Raw genomic sequence first — 25,434 nt, 5'->3', positions numbered from 1 at the left:
CCGTTTATTTTTCTATGTGAGCCGCGCTGCGTAAAAAACAACGCTCAGATCGACCGAGTCGGCCTGCTAGAGCGAGAGCGAGCACGCAGCCGACACTCGTCAACGGGCGGGGCGCCGCGTCACGCGCGCTCATTGGCTGCCCGCGCGCAGCGCCCGCCGCCTGCCCGCCGCGGCCAATCGCGCGCGCACTCGCGCCCCGTCTCCCGCGCCCCTCCGGGCCCAAAATACCGACCTTTCACGAATGCCGACACGATTCGATACGACCGAAAATGCCTTAGTTACTTCACACGCGCTATGTTGGCTGGTCGCTTTCGCTGCCGGTCTCAGTGAAATCATACAATTAATCAAATACAGTGATCGGAACCAACTTTCCATGTTTACGAGTGATTGTTATTGGATTATCTAGTTCACTTCACCGATCAGCTGATTTCATCAGGTAATTACTTCAACAGCATCTATAATTAGTAAGAAACTTAATACAATTAGTGGAAATTCATTACAATAAACACCGGCATAGATAATGGAGCTATAAACGCGGCATTATAGCGCCGGATGATCGAACGTAAAAGCGGTGTCCTCGTAATCAACGTAGGCCGGTCGGCGCGGCAACGTCGCGCGTAAATAATAGGGTAGCGCTCAGTCTTTCTCTCGCAGCTGGCGCAGAGCGGCAACGTCGCGCGTGTGCCTCCACCGCGCTGCGGGGAATAGCGCCGCGTCGACCCGAGTGAGACGCATTCACTACAGAACCAACGCAATATACCTACTATACCAATACTGAGTTCCAACATTACTTTTCTTGTATTGATACCACTAGTATTTTAACTGTTGCTATGCGATGTTGTGCCTAGTTTTATAATTGGATTTATACGTGTTTAGGTATTTAATTTAAGTACATTATGTACTTTATGTACATAATTTTACATAGTGATAATACGGGAGACTCCATTAATAAGTATGTTTAACTATGCAAATCTCACTATAAACACGTGACGTAACTTAGGACGTAATTTGAAACTGAAAATACTGTATTGAGTGATCAAAATAAAACTTGTTTACAGATATCGAACGAGTGTGTACGAACTAGTAGCGCTCTCTGTCGGTGCTCGGCGGAGTGAATCGTGCGGGACGCGCGGGGCAGGGACTTCCTCCCCCTACTTCAGTTTGGCTGCGAGTCTGAGAAGGCAGGACGTGTTGCTGCGCGCCGCGGAAAAGGATCGTTCGCGCGGCAACTTTGAACATTGACAGTGCTCTGAAAGTGTGTGACGGATAATGTGTACCGGATTGCAGTGCGCAAAAATTTGGATGCAGTGCTAAAATTGGATCACAGTAACTGGATTGCAGTGTTTTTTTGGATTTGGATTTTTCAAAACACCTTCCAAACTGGGGATGCACAAGATGGAGCTCGGCGACAGTGTGTACGCCGCTGAACGCATCATGAAGAAGAGAATTAGAAAGGTAAGCTTTATTTCTTTCGTGCTAACTAACACCGCAACAGATCCTAACCTTGCGAAACCGGCGTTCGAGATCACATATCAGCAGCAACTTTCGGCGCACCGTATTGTAAACTGCGTATGTCGCAACAAACGATCGCTTGCTTGTTTTTGCTTGCACCGAATTTCAAAACATGCTTGAATAACGCTTTATATAAATAAGAATGTGCATTGCATGGTGATTGTAATTTAGATTTTCGTGTATTAATCCGTGTATTGTGATCCTGGTGGCAGCTGTTTCGTCGCAAGGGTTTTGGTTCCTTTTCACGCATGTCTTCATTATTATTCCGGGCTCCCCTTACACGTTCTTATGTTTTGAAACGGAGGGACTCTGAGAAACTGAATACTTGTATGAATGGTGCCCTTCTTCGGGATTACATTAGGTCACAGGCTGTAAACAAGTTCGCATGATCAAGACTGTTGTGACTTGGATGGGTAACATTTTTACTATAACACATTTTTTTTTTTGCTAACCAGTTTCTGAATCTGCTAACATTCTTGCATGTTTTCTTTGCCTTTTTATAATCGCATGGCTTGTTTGTTTGTGTGAAAACTAACCTTATCTTTTTAATTACAAGGAAATTTACAAATACCTCCTTCGAACTGCATGATAATATTATTTTTATACTACATTTTCTTGCTGTATTTGAGGTAACATCTAATCTAATCTTCTGTTTTAGACATTGTTAATAAGTTGTGGATGATATTTGAAGCATGTTTTATTTGTCTCACTTTATACTTTAGCTATCTTCAAGACAACGTAAGGTAAGTTGTTAGAACTCTTTTAAATAATGAGGATAGTAACAGATTTATGCAATTTTCACTAAAAATAAGTATGCTTATTCAAATTAGTATTAAATAATGGATTTGTAGGTTTGTAGGTGTGATGCTTTAAATTACATAACGTTTAAAGAATTCAGAATACGGGTGATAAAAATATAGTTAATCATTATCTTTGCTTGCATTTATTTTTCTTCAGACATTTTGATGTCTACTTTTATTGTTAGGGCGTGTCATTAGTCTTCACCACGATCAATCAATAAAGCATTTTTATTGTTACAATCGAGTTGTATGTCAATCTATCCTCTGACATAAACTTGTAATCATTATTAGGGTTGTATTTTTCTTCTTCTTCTGTCTCATGTGACTGTAAGGCTTCTGTTTTAAGAGCTGGTTGTGTCAGATCTTGATGTGATGGTACTAATTTTGTATTGCATGTCTTTAAAAGTAACTGATTTAATATATTTAACTACAACGTTCGTTAAAACTGGATGTAATGTAGAATAATAATTATGCTGAAAATATTAATTCAACTTTTATCAGTGTCATCAATATTAATAAACTCAATATTGTTTTCCTTAAGGTAGGGTTTTTGTTGGAATGTCAGAGGAATAATATTTTAATCTCGGTTGTAACAAGATTAGTTATGACATAACTAAACTCACACCAACTTATCCACTTAATTTTAAAACCTGTTCTAAACCTTTTTTTATTTTGTACAGAAGAGGTGTTAAGTCCTATATCTACCTACTCACTCAGTTTCTTTTTTAATACCAAATTTCAATTTATAATTTGAATAGCTTTGTTTACATAATTATAATACTATTCTCAAAGCACTCCCAAAATAGTTCATTTCTCACATGTGGATTCCTTCATCCCCTCACTCATTTCAGTGCCTTTTTCGACAGAAAATATTACTTAAACATTTTGTGAACTTTGTAATTATTATTTTATATTAAAAGATAATATGTATTAAAAAAATATACAATCTCTCAACTTGTCAAAAAACTACTCAACCCTTTTAGGCTCAATTTATTATCTATCTCGATTAATTAATTTAATATGAAATACGGCAACTCGTCGTAGACGAAAGTTCCCAATGTCTTCTTACTAGCGCCGTGTCAAATTTAGGAAACTACTTAATGACATAATACACGAACCATTCCGATTTGATCAAAGTGTGTAAGGAAATAGAAGCCATTTTTCCTTGCAGCCGGCTTACCTCGTTATCTGGCGGCATGGCCTAACACACACGATACTTTAAGAATCAAACTACTTTGAGTCTTATTCTTATGCGCTTACTGCGCGTATTGAGTTGCTGGTGATCGCCGTAGTAGTAACTCCTACAGAGCTCTGCGGCCCTGGTATCTTGCAGAGAACGCGCCAGTATTCGGCTCCGGCCGAAGAGGCAGCCAGTGCGCATGCTCCCCGCCAACTCGTTCGGCCAATCAGCGACGAGCAACGTTCTAGACGGGCAAAAATATCACACAGGCGTGTGTGTCTTTAAAAAAACTAATTAATCTTGGATTAGTTTTATGAATCGTGTTCATTGTTAGGTCTATTGATTTTATTAACGTTTTTGTAGCGGTTTCATAAATTGGTTACCAGTTTTATTATTTTTTCATTGCAGTCGTCCTTTGGTTTGCTAGCACAACCACTTGCGAAGTAGTACGGGACATTTTGTTTAGATGGCGCTGTTTCAGAATTTTTATATAAAATATTAAAATTCGGAATTTGATGCTGTTTTGACGTATTGCTTTGGTCGAATATTACCGGATTGGTAAAACATGATTTTTGCCTATAAAAATTTTAAGGACAATAATGAACAAAACATGCAAGTGTTTTTACCAGTTGTTATACTAGAGAATTATCGAGCAGGATACTGAGGATACTTTTTGGAATAATAATAATATTATTTTATGCCTCATTAAAGGCATTTTTTTAATACTAAATATTTTGAAGTAATCATTTATTTATTAGATCGTATCAAATCTAACGGTTCGCTTAATCCCCAAAAAATTATAAAAAACGAACCCACCGTTATTACGAGGTCAGGATGATAATTCGAACGGTCTTGCCCAAAACCAGCGTGCTCTCGGAAGCGAGCGACACAAAGAGACCGAAATTTCTATAAATAATCGCTTGACAATGCTCCGACGTAATTTTATCCATCCCTATCGGAATGAAATAAAAAAGTGCGAAAGGAACAAGGACAGGCATTGAGTCGTCTTGCTATAATATTATGTAGAAATGTTTTGAAGTTCCCTTCAAATTAAAGGGTAGAGATTGAATTAGTTTCGAAGAAGTTTCTTGCCGAGTTAGGTGTTCTGTATCAGATAATATTGCGGTTTGTTGGCTATTAGGTATCATGAATTCGTGATTTTCCTAAAAAAAATTTTTAAGTCCGTCATGTTTAATATCAAAAAATATTGGACACATATTTTTATTTGTCAATCTAACAAATAATTACATAATTATGGTGCGTTGAAGTTCCGCGCAACGTCACAAAGTGCGGCGCTTTTTATGCACTCAATGACGACACGGCCCTCTTCTTATGAACTTTGGCGCGCTTTATCTCTTTAAATTTTCATTAGTTTGAAAAAGTGAAAAATACGTGTAGAGTATTTTATGCTAAGTTAACTGACGGACTAATTAAAACTCTTGCTTTTTGACCCAGGAAACATCCCTATTTTGTTTTATATTGTTGTAACTAGTCTCTATGATCAAGTGTTTGGATTGTTTGATTGATCATTTCATACTTGGAATGTTTCTGCCTTCACCAAATCTTCGTAATAAATATGTATTAATTATAATTACGTTTGTGTCTAAAAAGACTAGATTAAATTTATCTAAAAAATCTAAATGAAAGATACTCCACAGTTGTCATTGTTTGACCCATGTCCTCAATTATAACTAGGGGCTTATATACCAGGTTTACACTGTAGATACCGAGCAACCCCACCGTAATATAAAAAACTATATGAAGGGTCCCTATATTTGGAGAGCATACTTAATCGCGTACACGGCGCTTGGAATATTAAACTAGTGAATGGGGAGACGTCATATGGGAACCCCACACAATTAAAGCTGAGTCTGCATTGTCTCGCGTGTACCGTGCACACTCGTGAACGCATTCCGTTAGACCACGCTCGTACTTCGCACAGCGAACTCTATTTGCGTTAAAAGGAGCCACCGATGCAAATTCATTCATAAACATGAGAAACTAAATTCCCTTTTACAATCAAATTAAAAGAGGATCGAAAGACGACACGTTTCCGATAAAAACATCTCGTGATTTTCGTATCGATGTTTTTTTACTCTAAAAACGGTGTCTGTATTCTGGACATGGACACCGTTACAGGAGGCCTCTCATAAAAACGTATAGAGACAAGTTGGCTTGGCGCTCGGTCGTCATTATAATAATGCGCCTGTTGCCTCGCCGGCGGTCGTTATGCCCCACGCATTATTATGTAAATGTAAAACGAAAAGGAAAGGACGGTGGTTTTTTTTGTAATCCTCTTTATCTGATGGAGATAAGGTTGGTAATTAGTGAAGGATATTGCCGTCGACGGCGCCGCAGGTGAGATGTTCCCACGTGATCTAGACATTCGTATGCCATTGTTAGGTGGCAAATATGTAATATTTAATTTATAATTGACACTGTTGTCTGATCTCATTCTATTTGCACTATTTTCCATTGACAAGTCAAACACGCCTCTTTGGATGACACTTGTGTTTCATCAATTCCTTCTTACTAGGAAAGGAAGCGTATGTATCGTTAATCCAGTAATGGCACACATTGTTTATTACTTTCAATAACAATGGAATGTAATCAGTTACGCCGCAGTTATGAAGGGTCGAGACAAGGGTCAGGATATCTGGAAATGTTGTATCTCCCCGGCTGCCTCCCTCGCCACCCACCCTGGGTGTATTGTATTTTTTATTCAGCGTGACTCCTATCTGCTCCGCCGCAGGGTGTGATCTGCGATCCCTCTTAATTCAGTTGTTATCCACAGCTATTTAAATTATCACATTAAGAATCTAATTACGTTTGTTTACATGCTAAATCATTATCACAAAGCAGGGTGCAGGTAAATGGGGACCAACGTTTCCTAATAATGTATTCCCTTTATCTCCTGATGATATGGCGTATCCCGTAAATCAAATTTCCTCCCTTACAAGTGGTGTTTACACAGTGTTGGCCACAAGTGCTAGCGACAAGGGTGGGCCAACCCTCTTGTATTACAAACAAGAACTTTGTCTTACCCTTGTGCATTTATTCAAGTCCTCTGATGCTGGATACTGAATTTAGTACAATACAAAAGTCTCCAAAGATTTCTTGAATAATTTTGAAGCCATATCTGCCTGATATTGTAGCGTGATAACAAAACAAGGAACATTAACATAAACACATTTTCATAAAGTATGTATCTAAAATTTCAACGAAGATTTGCGAATTTATTTTAAAAAATACCAAATACTTGTATTTAAATTAGCTGTTGATTGTGAATACAAAGCACAAAATAATAAGTAGGTACTGTGCCTTGTGTGTAAATAAGAATATGTACATTCTTATTTTGTCAAGATTTTGGTGTCCACACAATTCATAACTTGCCCATTTTCGTAACTATCTTTCAAATTATCATTGCTCAAGTACAAACCATCTCATTCATTTCAGCTCCACTTATTGGTGCCAATGATACGTTGGTGACGCCCTGTGCTTGACAGTGCATCGATTTAATTGTTCCTGAGTCGATGACCGTGTGACCGCTAAGTGCGTTAGTCTGTCTGTGTCTACCTCTCATTGGAACAATTGCACGAAGATCCATTACCGAGTATAATATTCTGTTAATTATTAATTTGGAGCATACATACACGATTTATGTAGTTAATTAGCCATTAATTGCGGGCACATGTACTCATCAGACTTATAAATCTAATCAGTAATTTTCTGTTTAATATGTAACTCGAAATGATAACAAAAAACTTCAATGTGCCTGTTGCATATCGCGGAATGTAATGTGTTGAAGATTACACTAGACGTGGAACTTGATGCCATCCGGCCGCTAGTCGCGCAGCCGAGCGACTGACACGCCGGCTCGCTCCGGCTCCGGGCCAAGCTACCTCCCCCGCCCGCGTCTCACCCGTCCCGACTTGCTTGCCTTGTCTAACATCAACGTCTCGCTCACACACTCCGCGCGCTTTGAACGCCTCTAATTTCTGTGCTCCTGGTATTTGAGTTACGAAAGAATACGCGCTATATTTCGCAGGGCTGAAGTAAAAAATCTCCAATATGATTTGCTGTCGATAGCTGGTTCATTTAAATAATAGGTTAGCGTATTAGGCACTCACCAATATTTAAATTAAATGCTAATATTCAATTAAGGAGATATTTATTTATAGGCTCAATAAACCCGCTTGCTTGAAAATAGTTTAAAGCGGTATAGATCGTATTCTTCGCAATTTGTTTAGTATCGTTGCGTTAACTGCGCTACTAACACACAAAGCACAAAATGAATAGACCGATGCATAGCAAAATATACTCGCTATGATGGTCGCGTGTCGCGTCACGTCCGCCTCTGCGGAGGTCTCGTACGTGGACGGAATAATCGCGAGTATTCATAGATAACTCGCACCGGGGTGTTAACTCATCCAATTTAAGTCAGGTTGCTAGATTCCGAAACAACGCTGCACACGGCTGCTGCTAATGAAGTAAAAAATCAAGTGAAAGATGCATGAAATATTAAACAAGTTATTGAAGCAAATACGAATGAATAACGTAATTAATAAACCACTGACAGTCTCACGAAAATAAAATTCAATCAAGCAAAAGTTCATAACGGCGTCACGTCTCAATCAACAAGTCGCCGCGCAACGTGAAATTAATCACGACAGCATCGTTATTGTGCCGATCGCCTCGAGCCCCGGCGACCTGAGATTCGTTCCCTGACATTTTTCCACCTTCCCTCACCCTCCCGATCCCTCCGAGCACCCTTTTAACGCCTCGCGAGGGTTTCGTTCAGTCTACAAAATTAAATGGCACAATTGAATTACGCTTAAATTTACACCGTCGGGAGCTATAGATTGAGCTCGTTATGCCTTGAATCAGAACCATGTCTCGATTTGGTATTACGTTTTAATTTCTTTTGAAATTCACGGCGTAATTATATTAAAACAAGTGAATCTCCAACACACAGTAAGCTTTTAAATACACCTCACATATATTTTATTAAATCTGAGCCGTGGTATTACGAGACAATAAAATTCATCCCCAAACTATGTTTAATTCTTAGTAAGTAGGTTTTACTGCTTTTTCAATAAATCGAGCATTTCTAAACAATTTCACTGTTATCTATTCCACGCATTTCAAGATATTTTAGACATTGCTTTAGTTTGTTTTCCCCATCATTTTTCAATTCATTACAAAGATATGAAGACAATTTTGAAAAGTGACAAAATATCCCAAGACTTGCATCTGTTCTTCCTAACGTAAATCCTTTTCGTCATACATTCCAAACCACCACTTCCAAGTTTCAAACTCCTGCACCAATGCCGATCTCCCAGAACTCCTGTGTACACAGTACACGGCGTAAGATGGTGTTAATGAGGACTACAAGCCCGGTCGTGCGGTCGCCGTCACGCTTTCCTCCACCCGAGACATCCTCGGTCACGCACCGTGATTTACAACGTCAACCATCCACTGAATTAGAACGAGAAATTAGGATTGATGGCCTTTCACGCCGTGGTTCGGTATTAGGAATGCACGCACCGCAATGTAGGACAGAACAAATCGGCTATCGCTGCGATAGCGTATGTAGCGGAGAATGGAATAATTCGTGTGAAATTAGACGTAATTTATTTATAACTATTGTAACTTCATTTACAGAAGTTTATTGGATAAGGAGACTATCGATAACAATATTGGAGTGATAAATAAAATTGAATTTCATACCATTCACGAAACTACGTTGTGAACAGTCCTTTGTATATTGCACGTTTACACATAATTCGAGCAATTTCAGAGAACCCCTGCTCAGCTTGTTCCGTAGATGAAAATTCACAGGAACTTTGACTAGCTTTCTAGATGAGTTCTGCTTTGATATCAAACTTTACCCCCTTTCCGAACGAATTAAACGTGGAGTGAATTTCACGGAAATTTCACAGCATTCGGGCAATTTGAGAGGAGTCTTGTTCAAACGGTTGATCTGTCCCCGTGGGCCAGACGCCACCTAACCGAGCCCGGACCATTAATCTGCCTCCCCTTCGGGAGCCAGGATGGCCAGGAAGAGGCGACGCAACTCGGGAGCAATTTGCGACAGCTTGATAGATGATGAAAACTGAACGAGATACGGTTAATATACAGTGCGGTTGCGGCTATATGTCATACTAACTAGGGTATAAGTGTGTGTTTCAAATATTCCACATAACTTATTACTTATTAGTTATGTTAAAAGCATTATTGTGTTCCGGCAGTTAGAGGTAAGATTCTAATAATTAAGTTCCTCCGTGGTTTGAGGATTCCGGGTGTAGCTCGCTTCCACCTTCGGCCTGATCATCACTTACCATCAGGTGAGATACAGGCCAAGAGCTTCCTAGTTATGGATAAAAAAAATTACACCTGCTCATTTAACCACATTTTCGTGATAACACTGATAACAATAATAAGACTCCCATGCTGTTTCAAACAGCCTCCCAACATTCTCGGGCGCTATTATCGGCTTAATGGCTGTTATTTCCCCAACGAGCGGTCGGCGCCGATTTCCGAGTAACAAATCAGTCGTCCGCATAAACACCAAACATTGGCACTGAGCCACATTTATTATACTGTCAACATTTCACATTTCATTTTGTGTTCTTTCAATAAACTGAATTGGTTGTAAAACTTCACTCCGTTTTCTATTTTAAATGCTTTATTACTATTTGTAGAACTCCTCCCCAACTCCTTTCTTCTAGTTTATTAGTTAACACTTTCAAAATGCCTTTAGGTTCTTACACCTACTCGGACAATTTGATATAGTTCCTCTGGATCTGGATTATGATTCCTGACAATAGATATTAAATTGGATTGATAATAAAAAAAACACACTAAATTACTTATTCGCAAGTTTCGAAGGACCATTAATTATTCTAATAAAAACGCCAACTAAATTATTTTTAGCGCAAGCCTCTGAAGCCATACGATATCTGGGCCGGGGGTGTTTTGTTGCCAGGAGAGGTGCGGGCTTTAATACTTGTTAACAGCGCGCACCAGTTTGACCTGTTTGATTCAAATCCAGACAATAAACTAAGTCAAAGTTCGCCAGTCCCTGCTCAAAAGCAGTCACCTGGAATGCACCTGGTCCAGATTCTGTCTGGCTTGCATTTATCGCAATTTAACAAAGGTCTAGATTTAGCGAATCTCTTTTCGATCGACGAGATTGTATCTTGACTTCACCAAACCCAAATTGTAGTACATCTTTGTGTCATGAATTTTGTATTAAGCCATTGAGATGTTATTTTCGCTGGATATTTTCAAAGAGTACAATACGAGTGGTTTTGGTAAACATTATTATTTAGCTATTTGGTAACTAATAATTTAGCTCTACCAGTATTTGGTAACATTAATGTTGTGTCTACTACAATATTAATTAAATAATGGACCACAGTAGACTGACTGAAAACAGCGTTCTACGAATACGTTTGTGTATCATAATATTCTGGCGCCAACAAACGAGACTCGAGTTTTTATATGATTATTTTTCTATAGAAATCGGATACCTTTCATGCCAAACAACGAAACAAAACAAAGGTATTTTGATATTCTTCTTGCACAGTGTTGGGTTTAATATTATAATGAGTGATCCTTTCCTCGATAAGCATTTTGTCAATACTTTGATTCTGTCATGATAGAAAATTATTATTGTCATTATACAAGAAGTCAAGTCTAGAAGACGGCAACTTGGGCATCAAACTACTCACGCAGACAATATCCTTTGTTATGAAACTTGAAAAAATCTTACTGCCTAAGGTGGGGATCCAACCCACGACCTACCGCTTGCCGCGCGACTAATTTTAATAACTAGTATCCTGTGTGTTAAGTTCTTTGTTCTTATTTCTAAAGACGCAGTTAGGTTTCGATTTGATCAAAGTTTACATAGTAATTTGGCGTCAATAGAAAAATACTGCTCCCGTTTGTTATTTGACCTACAGTCAACAGATTTAATCCACAATCACGAGCCAGCGCGAACATGCGGGTGACTGTGCGTACAGTCGTCAGTATATCAGGCTACACATTTTTGTTGAAAAATAGCACCTATTACAACTACAAAGGATGCTATTGTTTAGCTTGAGCTGACGTCCGTACTTCGTACATCAGACTTGTAATTAAATCGAGCGCAGAGCTGTCTGTGGTCCTTTGACGTCGTGTTCTCTTTATGGCTGGCTGCATCCGCTATTTTAAAAATTCACAGGGAATAAAGTTGTTACATTTTGTATTAATCGGTCCGGTTTCCTGTTGAGTACGTTTCGTTAATCGAGTGTTTTCGGGCAAGTGGGTGATAACCTACTGTACCCTAGTCCGGTGGTGGGGCTGCCACCTCAGAGCTTCTGGACTCGCTCGGTTTTTTCCAAATATCCTCCCTAGTGATGGGATTCTGTTTTCAGGCGCAGAATACTCGCGCCTGAAAACAGAATCCTATTATGAACCATTATGGACGCCCTCTGCCCCGTCTAGGGGACATAGGCACTTAAGTCAAGTAAGTCATTTTGTATTAAATCCACTCGTTTCGTTAATGGGTCTTGTTGACGTAACCTTTCAATGTGTCAAAAGATTATATTTTATGAAAGCATTCGATGCTAGCGACACATCGTCTAATTTCTAAAAGTATTTCATAGAAATACGTAGAAAATAATGTGTCGCGGTGACATGTTGTCTGCTGCTGTTGCGTGTAATCGGCTACGAAATCATATTTATTAAAATCTGTATCTGTTCGAGGACTAAACTTAATGAAAACAACTCTCCAGAAACCTAACTCTTCCAAAAAACTAAAATTTCGATAACTTGATTCTCAGAAAACCTAACTTTTCGAAAACCTATCTTCAAATTCTTATTCTTCAAAAACCTAACCTTTCCATTACAGAATTTTCAGAAAACGTTGCTTTTAACATTTTCTTAAATAAAGCCTGACCAGGAACATAAAAACCCTCGCCATGTTGCGGAAAACTAATGGTACTAATTTCTTTTAATGGCAACAGTAACTGAAAACTTCATTGACATGTCACCTTGCATGTCAGTCTATTGCTGTCAAAGTGTAAACAATCTTTATTTTAAATGTGCGCAATTGATTTTGTGAATTAAATAGCTAAAATCTTTATATAGTCGTGAAAAAAAAGTGGTTCACGATGTGTTAAAGTATTTGTCGAAGAGAAATACTAAGGGTTCGGACAATATTTTCATTGAATAATGTTTCCGACAAAGGTTGTCAAATTGACTGACATGTTTATCGTATAGTACAGTCCACTATGAAAATTAGCTGTGGTTTGTTTCAACTACCTATTTTAAAGTTTTTTGTCACTTTCTAAGTGTTGAATTTTATGGAATTGGGAAAGAAGTACCGAGTTTGAAGCGTTCATGAGCAGACATTGCAGTTGAATATTCGAGTTCTGAATTTGATTATTGATGAATAATAAAATAAATCCTACTAACTCGATTGATGGTTTCATTTAATTTATTTAAACCAGGTTACCTATAATAATATTTTTTCGTTAATTTATGAAAATATCAAATTAGCCCGTAATCCTGAATCCTGATACATAAAGTTAGCCTATTAATTTAACACAGGTACGACTGTACTCAGTGTTGCACTATCAAATGCAATTGACGCGCTTCTATGCCAGGGTTTTTATGTTCCTGGTCAGGCTATATTTGACATTTATATTATTGAACCAAAACCTAATACTCCAAAACCTAACACCAAAACCTAACTCTCCAAAACCTAACTCTCCAAAACTCTTAACTCCAAAACCTAACCTAACCTAACCTAACTCTCCAAAACCTAACACTCCAAAACCTAACACTCCAAAACCTAGCTCTCCAAGACCTAACACTCCAAAACCTAACACTCCAAAACCTAATTCTCCAAAACCTAACACTCCAAAACCTAACTCTTCTAATCTTTTGCCAACAACAGGCCTTTTCAGGCAATATTTTGACGACCTCCTGGCCTTGTCGCCGTGTCAGGTTGTGTGTTAGGCAGTTCGATTTTTTCAAGTTGTTTATTTTAGTTTCTGTTTTGGGTTTCCAATCCCTGTGGGGCCAATGTTTCTGTGATAATGTCCGAACATCTCATTGTTGGTTTGCATTAACTAAATACGTTTCTCTGTTATCTAATCGCCTCTTGCACATTCTGCTTTGTGAAACAAAATATTTTGCCAATTAAAGAAAAATGTTGTAAAAAGTTCTCGTAACTGAGTACTTAGTTAATTTGAATATTTACTTCGACAAAAGACCTATTTTTACGTAAGACTGACAGAATCCATTAACTTTTATTATTTCTACCTTTCATTGTAAAATTGAAACTGTTGAAGTTCGAGACCTCCTACGCAACTTTTAAGATAATCCGGGATAAGCTTAACGTGGAATTACTTGATTAAACTTTACCTTAAAATATTACCTACTCATTGTCTGTCAACTATTATGCTAAAAGCGAAAAATACATGATAAAAGTTAACCCCACACTTTCAACTTTTATCACTAATTGTGATAATTTTAAAGGGTAGAAGTGGGATTTGATGAACAAACATCCCAAGAACCCTAAAAATCTATACGAGTATATTGTCTAAATGAATGACAAAGAGTAGGTATAACATTTGAGTTTGATGCATGACAAAACTTTCAGTATGAACCGAATACAACTTCATATTTTGCGTAAAACAGCACCAGTCGTCCTTCTGCCTCGGCAATATTAATCGAGCACTAATCTGGAGGATAATGCGGATAGCTATTAATCTTCTAATTACTCCTGCACTAATTACCACATGAGTTCCGATCGGCGCTAATTGGCGTCTATGCTTCCGAGCCGCGGTCCGCCCATGGCGCGATTACAACCATCAAAGCCGCCATCTTAACTACGCCCACATTTCAGTTAAAATTGAACCGTAGTCGGTCGAGTTAAGGGCCATGTTGGCGGCAAGCGTAAGTTGGTAGGTCAGACCAGGCAGGCGGGGGTGGAGAGAGACGAAGCGGGGGTGGGGCACCTCTCCCTTCGCCCCGCCCGCCCCGCGCGCCGTCCAATCGCTGAACGTCAGGCGACCGACCTCACCTTGCCCACACGTCCCGACTGATCCTTTATTTTTTTTTTCAAATGGTAATGTCTTTGTTTGGTTTCTGAGTTTAGCTTGCGGTCAAGTTTTAATGCACACAATGCACTACAATGTTGCCATTGTTCCATTATTAGCTCAAGCTTTTTACCTTGGCGGGTTGTTTTATCGATTATTGGGTATTGTTAAATTTTATTTTAGTGTATTGTACAAGTTATTACTTAGTGCACACACTTTTTATATTTTATGTTTCTTTTGTCGTCTCGTCTTATTTTAAAACTTTATCTACATTGTAAACATTTTTTTATTAAATTATAAAATACGTATCACTTAATGCATCTACAGCTACTACAACAAAAAAAAACATTTTTTCCAAAAAAATATTTCAAAAATACCTCAGTACAAAGTCACGTCGTTGCAAAATTTCAACTCACCCTCTATCACTAAAACCAATAAGACGCGAGGGTTTCAAAAGCCGGCCGTATCTCCATAGGGCGTAAGTGCCTTTGAGCCACACAGACTTCGACTTAACCCTGAATTAATAAGGTTTTATTTCCGTTGAAGACACTGTTCAAATTAAGTAAGTACACTGAAGATGCGTATAAAATATCGCGGTCCTGGATTATTTCGCTGTAACAGATGATGGCAGATGCACTCTGGAAACAGCGTGCACGTTAAAATTCCCTTCCAAAACTAAGGGCGTGTTCACACAGACGAAACAAGTTCAACCTGTGAAACTGACCGCTGTGTGAATGCGCACTAACTTTACACTTCAATGGACTATCTTAGAGGTATTAAGTTACTGTCTTCACTCATTGATTTATTTGTTCTTTGTTGATTTTGATTCTGTTTGTGTCTAATATTAATCATTGATGTTTTTCTGTTAATTTACACTTGCATGCCAAATTAGGCCTAATTTTGCGCGTCAAAGGCTTTATTTTTCTTGCTTCCCTTCGTGATCTCAATCTGACCACAGATCTACGTCTTTCATTGTTATCGCATCCATTTCTTTCTGCCTTCATTTTTTCGCCTACTTACTTACTAATAAAAGGTAACAAGCCTGTTGAACGCTACCTAATAACTTTCATAGGAGGTAGTGAAGTAGGTTGGGTATTGAGAGCTTTTATGTTCCCTCTTTACAAAGCTTTGATTATAATTTTTTTCTTCTGAAAGATATGGCTTCAATGAGAAAAGTAAAATGCATACAAAGATAGTTCTTTAGTAAGTAAGAAAGAACATAAAAATCAAATGTATGTAAATACAACAACCTGTCGATTCCTGTATTCATTGTCTGGCCACTATAAATAAATTGCTCGTTAGTGAATGAGAGTTCAAATCTGGGCCTGCCCTAGTTTTATGTTCGGGACATCGATCGACCTTGCTATACCGGGCAGTTCGCAGTTTACGTTTGCCGATGCATGAATATCTCTCACGTGATAAATATCAAAATCGCAATATTTAACGCTGGAATACCAATAATAATGAGCAGATCAACAAGTTATTGCCGGTGTTTCTCATTTTAATGATCGTTCAGTTCGCGTAAAATGTTCCCTGCCAACAAGTGAGTCATTAGTGCTAGTCGAAGTGTTGATGCCGCGCCGGCTCGCGAAGCATGTCGTTGTTGCATGTCGCGCGAACGCATAAGCGGCCCTCGCGGGGCCCGCCCGAGCCGCCAGCTGGCGCGGCAGGTGCGCCCCGGGCAGCCCGTGCCCAACCTGACCCACTCCAGTACCTACTGCACTCGCAACTCGCAACTCCACGAAAATTTTATTCCCCTCCACACCTACCTAATTTCACCCCATGCCTACTTATCGACACGAACGTTATTCCCGCACTTTCACCGTAACATTATCGCGTACAATCTGCAAGCAAGGTTATGTGCAACCCTCCCGTTTCGTGTGCATGCCACCGATCAGTCGCGCCACGACAGCCCCGCCGCGCGCTCGCTGCAATTTTAAATTCGATTCGTTAACCGTCAAAATATCTCTTTTCAGAACAAAGTGGAGTACTACGTGAAATGGAAAGGGTGGAAGCCGAAGCACAACACCTGGGAACCGGAGGAGAACATCCTCGACCCCCGGCTCATACAAAGTTTCGAACGCGGGGAGGACTTGAGGCGTCAAGGACGCAAGCGGGAGCGGGATCACTCCCCGGTCGAGCGCGCGCGGAGCGGCTCCGAGGAGCGCCACCCGCCGCCCGGCAAGCGCAAGGCCGAGGTGCTGTCCCGGGAGTCGGGCAAGATCGGCGTCACCATAACCATGAGTCCTCCGGCGAAGAGGCACGATAGCAGCAAGTTGAACGGCTCGCGGACGCCGCACGTAGTCCTTCCTCCACCGCCGGCCGCGCCGCCCGGCGGGGCCGCCGCGCCCGCCTCCCCCGCCGCGGAAGCCGCCGCGCCTCGGACCGGTCCTAGACGAGCCCCTCACTCGCCGGAGGAGGCCGACGCTCATATTCCCCCAGAAAGAGAAAGACGCACCGACTCCCAGCCGACTGCGACAGCGCCCGCGGAGCCGAAAGGCGCCCGACCACCACCCCCGACGAGTCAACCCGAAGACGAAGATTCCTGGGGCGAAGCGCCGCTCGCGGTGCCTCCCCCGCCGCCGCAGCCCGCTCGCCGAGGAGCCTCGTACTGGCTGGCGCGCTCGCCCGTCGCCGACCAGATCTTCATCACCGACGTGACCGTGAACCTCCAGACCGTCACCATCAGAGAGTGCCGCACGGAGAAGGGTTTCTTCAGATCTCGAGAGCCCCGACCAAACGACGTGACGTAAACCCCGTTGATACACACTTTGGACGTTGTTGTACAGATGTAGATAGCTAGGTATTTATTTAGTTCACTTTGGTGATGTCATGATGTGTTAAGACCTAGAAGTGAAACCTGAATTCCTCATTCATAATATAGGCCTAAATGATGAGTAGGTAGTGAACTGATGTCGGTGCGATAGACGCTAATTGAAGATACTTATTACCTGTCAAGAGAATCGCCATGTTTTGGTAATACAAAGATGTCTTTTGTCAATTGTTATAAAATAAGAAGTCCTATATTATTTGTTGAAATTGTAGATAATAAAATAGCCAGTATTTGCGACTGGTGAGTGAACGCTATTTGAAGTGTGCATGGCCGACCATAGGCATGGGTGGCCTGTGTTTATTGAAACAAACTTATTGTTGATAGAAGAAGTTACATTATTAGGTACAGGGTCAGTTTTTTATCCGCAGTTAACTCAACTGATAGTCTTTTGTAACCAATGGTTAATTGTAAACTTCAGTAACATTTATAAAGAAAACAACTATTAAATTGCATAAAAAATTCAATTTGCTGATCATTTAACCACTAGTCATAAAACATTGGTAGATTTGACTATGGATCAAAAAACCGATCCTAAAAGGACATAATAAAATATTATTTAAGTGAGTAAATAATTAATTTAACGTATGGAATGTACCTAATAACTAAATACACAATTATTTTTCTACATAACTACTTACAACAAATTAATATTGCTTCCGTTAGAATTAATTTAATAAACCTTATAATGAGAGTTGGTCTGTATTCAATGTGACATTTATAATTTGTGAATCTCTAGTTTTATCTCTCCATTTAATTATTTTACTCATAACTTTATTATTTTTACACAAAATGTAACTCTCTAGTGATTGTTTACATTTAATTTTGTTTTAATTCATTGTTGTTGTTATTTATTTGAAATTATTTAAAAGTCCGATAATATCCTCATTATATGAATTATTCTTAAATGTTAGACGCAAGCATAAATATTTATTTTATAACATGCAATAACCGTGTAATTTAAAGCAAATAATGTTTTAAATGAGGAGTTAGATTTATAATTATAATTAATAGTTATAATTATAATCAACAATAATAATAATAATTAATAAGATCCAATCTACCAAAACTAACTCCTTTTAATATTTCGTACACCGATTGATATAATACAAACAATAGAACATTAATTACAATGTACCTAGACTAATATTATTTTTGGTAATAAAATTAGGTGTTGATAGTTTATAAAATGAACTGCTTGTTTTCTGTACATTGATTGTGTATTGATTAAGTTATTGACTTAAGCTGTACGGCACCCGATCCGAACGCTGATTTTTGTGTTCCTTGATTTTATTGTTATTTAGTTCCTGTAGTTAAGAACCGTGATTATTTTGTTCCGATGAGTGTAGCCGAGTTATTTTTACTTATTGCATTTCTGATGGATGGTAATGTGTAAATATTGTAAATAAATATTTTTAGAATGTAGAGCACTCGTTTTATAATGTGATAAGTCTTCTCACATTGTAGTCTGTAAATAAATGAGAATGAATTAGAAAAATGTATTCGTTTTATTGGTTCAACAATTTAGGGATTTAAATTGCTTTAATCATTCTTAAGTCGTTCTCAATCTCAATACCAAAGTCATTCAGCTTATAACAAATAAGTAGGATTTCAGAATATCATTGAGATCAGCATATAACTGAAAAACATTTCCTAACTACTGTAATGATGAATTTATAATATTTACTAAATAAATAAATAAAATAAAAAAAGTATTTAGCGAGTCCCTAACAAACTTAGGTACCCCCTAGTTTAAGTCTCCCTATATTCCTAATTCCTGACAAATTCAAGTTCATGATTCGTGAACCTAGATGCGATTTAGCGATTTCGACTGATACCTACTAGGTCTAGGGAGGTGTATACTAACTTTGTCTAGCTGACTCGGCTAGAGCAACCGGTCCCAGATCTATGTGGCCAAAACATTTTGATGCTATTTTAGGGGCTCAAATTTTTTTTTTTGGGGCACAATCGGGCTCAAATATCAAATGGTATACTTTTCATCCACCTAGACCCTACAGGCAGGTAAAAATGATGTAGTCAGGATAACGTTATCCTAGCAGAAACCATTTTTCTTGAATAGGTAGGTACTGCTGGAACGGCTGAGGGCTCAAATTTAAAGTTTCGGGCACATTTACACCAGAAAGGAGACAACATTATGCCAGGTTATCCTGGCAACGAATGTGTTATTATTAACGCACTCGTCGCTGAATAAAATATTTCATTTTCATTTTTCATTTTATATGGGACTTCTTACACCCCGAGTGCAGTAACGTAAATCCTAGGCTTGTTGGATAATTTCTTACTTAGTTTAATGTCAGGAACTAAGGGCTACTTAAATTTTAAAATGAAGCAAGTAGGTAATTTTTATATCATTGTACCTATTATACTATACGTTTAAAATTTGATTTGCATCCAATTATGAATTAAAACGAGTGAATAAGGGACTAAAGAAATTAAGACCATTATTTGAGAGAAATGTATAGGGCGGACTCGTTTTTCTATAGAATTTAACAGCGGTGGCAGCGCGACGCGGAGCGGAGAGATTTAATTTTGTGAAAAAAAAAACATACGGGTCGAATTGAGAACCTCCTCCTTTTTTTGAAGTCGGTTGAAAATAATAAAAATCTGATTGGTACCTATAGCCTGACCAGGAACATAAAAACCCTGGCATAGAGGCGCTTCAATTGCATTTGATAGTGCAACACTGAGTACAGTCGTACCTGTGTTAAATTAATAGGCTAAATTTATGTATCAGGATTACGGGCTAATTTGATATTTTCATAAATTAACGAAAAAATATTAATAAAGGTAACCTGGTTTAAATAAATTAAATGAAACCATCAATCGAGCTAGTAGGATTTATTTTATTATTCATCAATAATCAAATTCAGAACTTGAATATTCAACTGCAATGTCTGCTCATGAACGCTTCAAACTCGGTACTTCTTTCCCAATTCCATAAAATTCAAAACTGAGAAAGTGACAAAAAACTTTAAAATAGGTAGTTGAAACAAACTACAGCTAATTTTCATAGTAGACTGTACTATACGATAAACATGTCAGTCAATTTGACAACCTTTGTCGGAAACATTATTCAATGAAAATATTGTCCGAACCCTTGGTATTTCTCTTCGACAAATACATTAACACATTGTGAACCACTTTTCTTTCACGACTATAAAAATATTTTAGCAATTTAATTCACAAAATCAATTGCACACATTTAAAATAAAGTTTGTTTACACTTTGACAGCAATAGACTGACATGCAAGGTTCAAATTCAAATTCAAATTCAAATTCAAATTGTTTATTTGCCTACTAAGTGTACATGTTAATGAAGTTTTCAGTAACTGTTGCCATTAAAAGAAATTAGTACCATTAGTTTTCCGCAACATGGCGAGGGTTTTTATGTTCCTGGTCAGGCTATAAGTCAAAACACTTTTCCACTCCGCTCTGCTTCGCCTTGGTGGAAACCGGGCCTTAGGTAGAAACTGAATACTTGGCTGTATGGCATAATGCCTTTGCCTTTTCGTACAAAAGGAATGGAACCAAAAAATGATTCTTGTTTGTAAGAATTACTTTGCTCTGTGGATGTGGTAAGAATGTTTATTAATATTTTTGTGGAATATTAATTAATATAAATCTAGTATAAATTAACAAAATCTATCGAATGAATAATTTGAAATAACACTGTGAATCGGAACGCTTCTGAAATGACAGCTGTCAGCTTCTGTCACTGTCATAGTCACAAAATATCGAAGAGCTCGATCCGGTCCGCTGCGTTGTTTGGTGAATTATCTAACGATTTGTTGTCGAACATCTCTTTAAAAATGTTGACACCATAATTTCGATGAACGCTCGTGTAGACTGCGCGATGGAGTGGTCGAAAGATAAGACTTTGAAGTTGATCGAACTGTTGCAACTGAACGCTAGTCTGTGGAACCCGTCTTTGTGTGATACTCGGAGGGACAAACAGAAGCGGAAAGAGGAGTTGCGTACTATATCCGAGATCTTGGGTATATCTGTGCCGGACACGACCAAAAAGATCCAGCATTTGAGGACGCAATATAACAGGGAGTCTGCTAGGGAAGCGCGAGCAAATGCAGAGGATCCCCACGACCGATACATTAGTAATTGGTACGCGTTTGAATATCTACACTTTATGAAGGATTCTAGCAAACCGTACAGAATTTTACAGACGGTAAGTTGTTAAACTTAAACATTAAAAAAAAGAATTATCTACAAATATAAATTGATTTTAATTCTTAAATTCTTCTTACTCGACTTTTCCATATTACCTAGTTATTATTAAGTATTACTTACTATTACATATTTATTGTTTTTATTAACATGAATTTATCTCAATTTCAGGACCTGAGTTCTGAAACAAATGTACTGCCACCACACTCGGAAAGCTCCATTGTTGACTGCAAACTAGGCAGCATCTCTCCACCACACAAAATTACAAGAACAGACTCTTTCAGCTCTCCAAAATCTGATGTTGTATTTCCTAGCATACAAAGAAATAGAGATGAATTCTCTGTCTTTGGGGAGTATGTTGCCAATGAATTGCGATCTCTGAAAGGAGAAAAGAATCTTTTGGTGGCAAAGAAAAAGATACAGGATGTGATATTTGAAGTTAAAATGGGCATGATTTGTGATACAAGAGTAGAACAAAACACTGCTTGCACTGTATACACACATACAAGCCAACCTCATAATACTACAGCGATACATAGTGGAAAATTATTCACAAGCCCTACAATGACATCAACCACGCACATAGAATCTCTGCCTACGGCCCATACGCCTCCGACTTCAAGTATCAGCGAAATCATCATCAATGGGGCGTGCCATTACACAAACTTTAAAGTTGATACTCAATAGCAGTGTCATCCACTTCCTAGCAGGGAAGTGGATAAAGGAGAGCATAATATTTTACGGAACTAAGAATTAAATCATCACAGTATTTACATTGACATGCTAATAAAGTACATTGTGTTAGAATAGAAAGTTTCTATAATTTAAGATGCTAATGATAATATTATGTTTGTAAGTAATTCAACACTCCTGCTCATTTTTATGTGCCATTAATTTGTGGCAATTTTTTTTTAATTATGAAGGTATTTACGATGAAATTAGATAATTTTGTTTGTAAAATATTTTTTGTATAAATATCTAGTCATACACCCTTGGCTCATGTGTGCCAGTAGTATTACATTTTTGTGTTCAAGTCTGCAACAAGTTTTACTATTATTAAATAAATATAAAAAAAAAATCGCTGCAATGCCTGTTTATTTTAATTCTGCCCTGTCTCCGTGATATCTCGTCTGACTGAAGCGCATCCCGCGAATAAGCCAAATTAAAAAATATTAGGTTCCAAACCATAACACAGTCCGTCATTGTGTCATACCGTCATACGTACTTAGATTTTATTGGACTTTTTGTCCTCATAAATTAATCTTTATCCTAACATAAAATTATTATTATGTGCTCTGCTGTGGATTGATCTAATATCATAAAATTCACAAAAAAAAACAGTCGAATTGAGAACCTAGCCTACTTTTTTTGAAGTCGGTTAAAAATATTAGGGCATTCCGGTCAGCCGGTGTTTTACTGGCACAAGTACACTATGCGGGAAATTGGCCAAGGCGTAGTAGTGTGAACACCATCTCGGTTAATGTCTCTTTCCCCCACCCGGGCACCCGTGTGTCGCCCATACCATATTACTTATTCTGTGCCCATGCCCATACTTCGGTACTTGGACAATTTTCCACATAGTGTACTAATCGGCAACGGTGTTAACTACCCATTGTCGGTCATGTCGTCTCGCTCTATCGCAAAGAATCACCATTTGATGAGAGCGAGAGCAAAAACGGAAATGGATAGTTAACATTGTGGCCGAAAGTACAACTTGCGCCATACGACTTATTTTATCTATGTAAAATCAGTGTGACCAGATGTAAGGTACTTTATTTTAAATAATTAGTACATTTCAATGCTCTATGTTTCAATGACTTGTTTGAACATCATTATGCACTATGGGCCACAGTTCCAGCTACCCATTTCCGGTCATATCTTCTCACTAGCTGTGCCCGCGACTTCGTCCGCGTGGAATAATGACTTTGTAGGCACTTTTAATAATTTAGTCTAATTATTTTACAAATAGCTTTTGCCCGCGACTTCGTCCGCGGAGAAGTCGAAAACGTTCTCATTCGATTTTTAAATGTTTTTAACGTTATTATCTAAATGTTTGAATACTTATAAAATATAAAAATCTTAAAGGTTAAATTAATAAACATAAAAATAAAATTTTCTTATATTTTATGAATATGCAGCTCGGCCTTTGATCGGTGGTATTATCTTTTTGCAACGAAATCGAAAACTACACCTACCGCAGTATTATTGGTAAACTTTTTTTTTATTTTCCTACAGGTGCTAGAATCACCAAGCTTCTAGCATGCCACTGGCCGTGGGAGAAGGAGCTTTTCCTCAAGACTACTCCCACTACCTCAAGGGCCTCCGCCAAAACTCTCGCGCGAAAATGAGTTTATGTATACAGCGCAAGCAGGTGCCCGCGGCTTGACCGTCATGCATTACTATGCATTGTTAGGCGAGCGCACGCAGCGGGCACCAACTCCGAGGTTAAGTGGAGGCCCCTAGAGTATGATAGTCTTTAACATGACATGATTGTAAAAAAAATGCACTAATGAGTAATTAATATCAACTTTGAAGCAAATCACCACTAAAATAACTTTCTACCCCTTTTTAACATAGTTAGGGGGTGCATTTCACTAAAATACGAAACACATCTTCCATTAATTCTGTTATAAGAATGCTTATGCGAAATTTGAAGTAGATTGAACGAAGGAATCTCGTTATCCCATACAAACTTTGCCCCCCCCTTTTTACCTCCTTAGGGGTAGAATTTTGGAAAATCCTTTCTTATCAGATGCTTACGTCTTACAAAGAATACACCGTCCAAGTTTCAGGTCTCTACGATCAGCGGTTTAGGCTGTGCATTGATCCATCAGTGGCGCGCGCAGTACTTGATCATTATTTTGCTGCGATGATATTTTAAAACTGCGATATCTTCTAAGATATTTATTGAAATCGAATGGTGTAAAGGCCAAGTATGTTTAAAATTAAATACTTGTGATGAATAACTTATTTATTTGGATAAGGATTAATATCATGTTTATGAAAAAACCTGCGCAAATAATGCATTAATTTAAAACAGATTTCTTTTTGCATAAAAAGGGTTACTATGAGCCAACCTTAAAAGATAGACATATGCTATCGCGGACTTTTTTTTAGAACTTTTAAAGGGGAACAATTCTGTCATACATGATTTTTGCGAAACTTTAACCGTTTACGCAGCGTCAGCTGTCAAAAGGAAAAAAATCACTGATTTGAAACATTCTTCATTGGTGCTCCGCTCCTATTGGTCTTAGCGTGATGATATATAGCCTAAAGCCTTCAGGAACTAACGGGCTATCCAACACAAAAAGAATTTTTCAAATCGGTCCAGTAGTTCCTGAGATTAGCGCGTTCAACCAAACAAACAAACAAACAAACTCTTCAGCTTTATAATATTAGTATAGATTCTATCGCAAATAATCACCATTTGATGAGAGCGAGGGAATAAACGGAAATGGGTAGTATAGCCTGACCAGGAACATAAAAACCCTCGCCATGTTGCGGAAAACTACCTAATGGTACTAATTTCTTTTAATGGCAACAGTAACTGAAAACTTCATTGTCATGTCACCTTGCATGTCAGTCTATTCATCTATTGCTGTCAAAGTGTAAACAAACTTTATTTTAAATGTGCGCAATTGATTTTGTGAATTAAATTGCTAAAATCTTTTTATAGTCGTGAAAGAAAAATGGTTTACAATGTGTTAAAGTATTTGTCGAAGAGAAATACTAAGGGTTCGGACAATATTTTCATTGAATAATGTTTCCGACAAAGGTTGTCAAATTGACTGACATGTTTATCGTATAGTACAGTCCACT

At 38.4% G+C, this 25,434-nt stretch overlaps 2 protein-coding genes across 2 annotated transcripts; both read left to right on the top strand.

The window, feature by feature from the left end:
• Window positions 1–289: 289 nt before the first annotated feature.
• Window positions 290–18,041, top strand: Pc (chromodomain protein polycomb). The gene is made up of 3 exons (XM_028302401.1): window positions 290–436; window positions 1,059–1,455; window positions 16,562–18,041. The coding sequence occupies exons 2-3, from the start codon at window positions 1,387–1,389 to the stop codon at window positions 17,336–17,338; spliced, it is 846 nt and encodes a 281-aa protein (XP_028158202.1). The 5' UTR covers window positions 290–436; window positions 1,059–1,386; the 3' UTR covers window positions 17,339–18,041.
• Window positions 18,042–21,170: 3,129 nt separating this feature from the next.
• LOC114351257 (uncharacterized) lies at window positions 21,171–22,689 on the top strand. The gene is made up of 2 exons (XM_028302396.1): window positions 21,171–21,616; window positions 21,787–22,689. Exons 1-2 carry the CDS (start codon window positions 21,266–21,268, stop codon window positions 22,300–22,302), a joined length of 867 nt encoding a protein of 288 aa, XP_028158197.1. The 5' UTR covers window positions 21,171–21,265; the 3' UTR covers window positions 22,303–22,689.
• Window positions 22,690–25,434: the final 2,745 nt, after the last annotated feature.

Source organism: Ostrinia furnacalis, unplaced genomic scaffold, assembly GCF_004193835.3.
Source record: "Ostrinia furnacalis isolate ACB-3 unplaced genomic scaffold, ASM419383v2 OfSCF1125, whole genome shotgun sequence".
Taxonomy (NCBI): domain Eukaryota; kingdom Metazoa; phylum Arthropoda; class Insecta; order Lepidoptera; family Crambidae; genus Ostrinia; species Ostrinia furnacalis.
The sequence above is the reverse complement of the archived record's forward strand: the minus strand, read 5'-3'. Positions and strand labels throughout refer to the sequence as shown.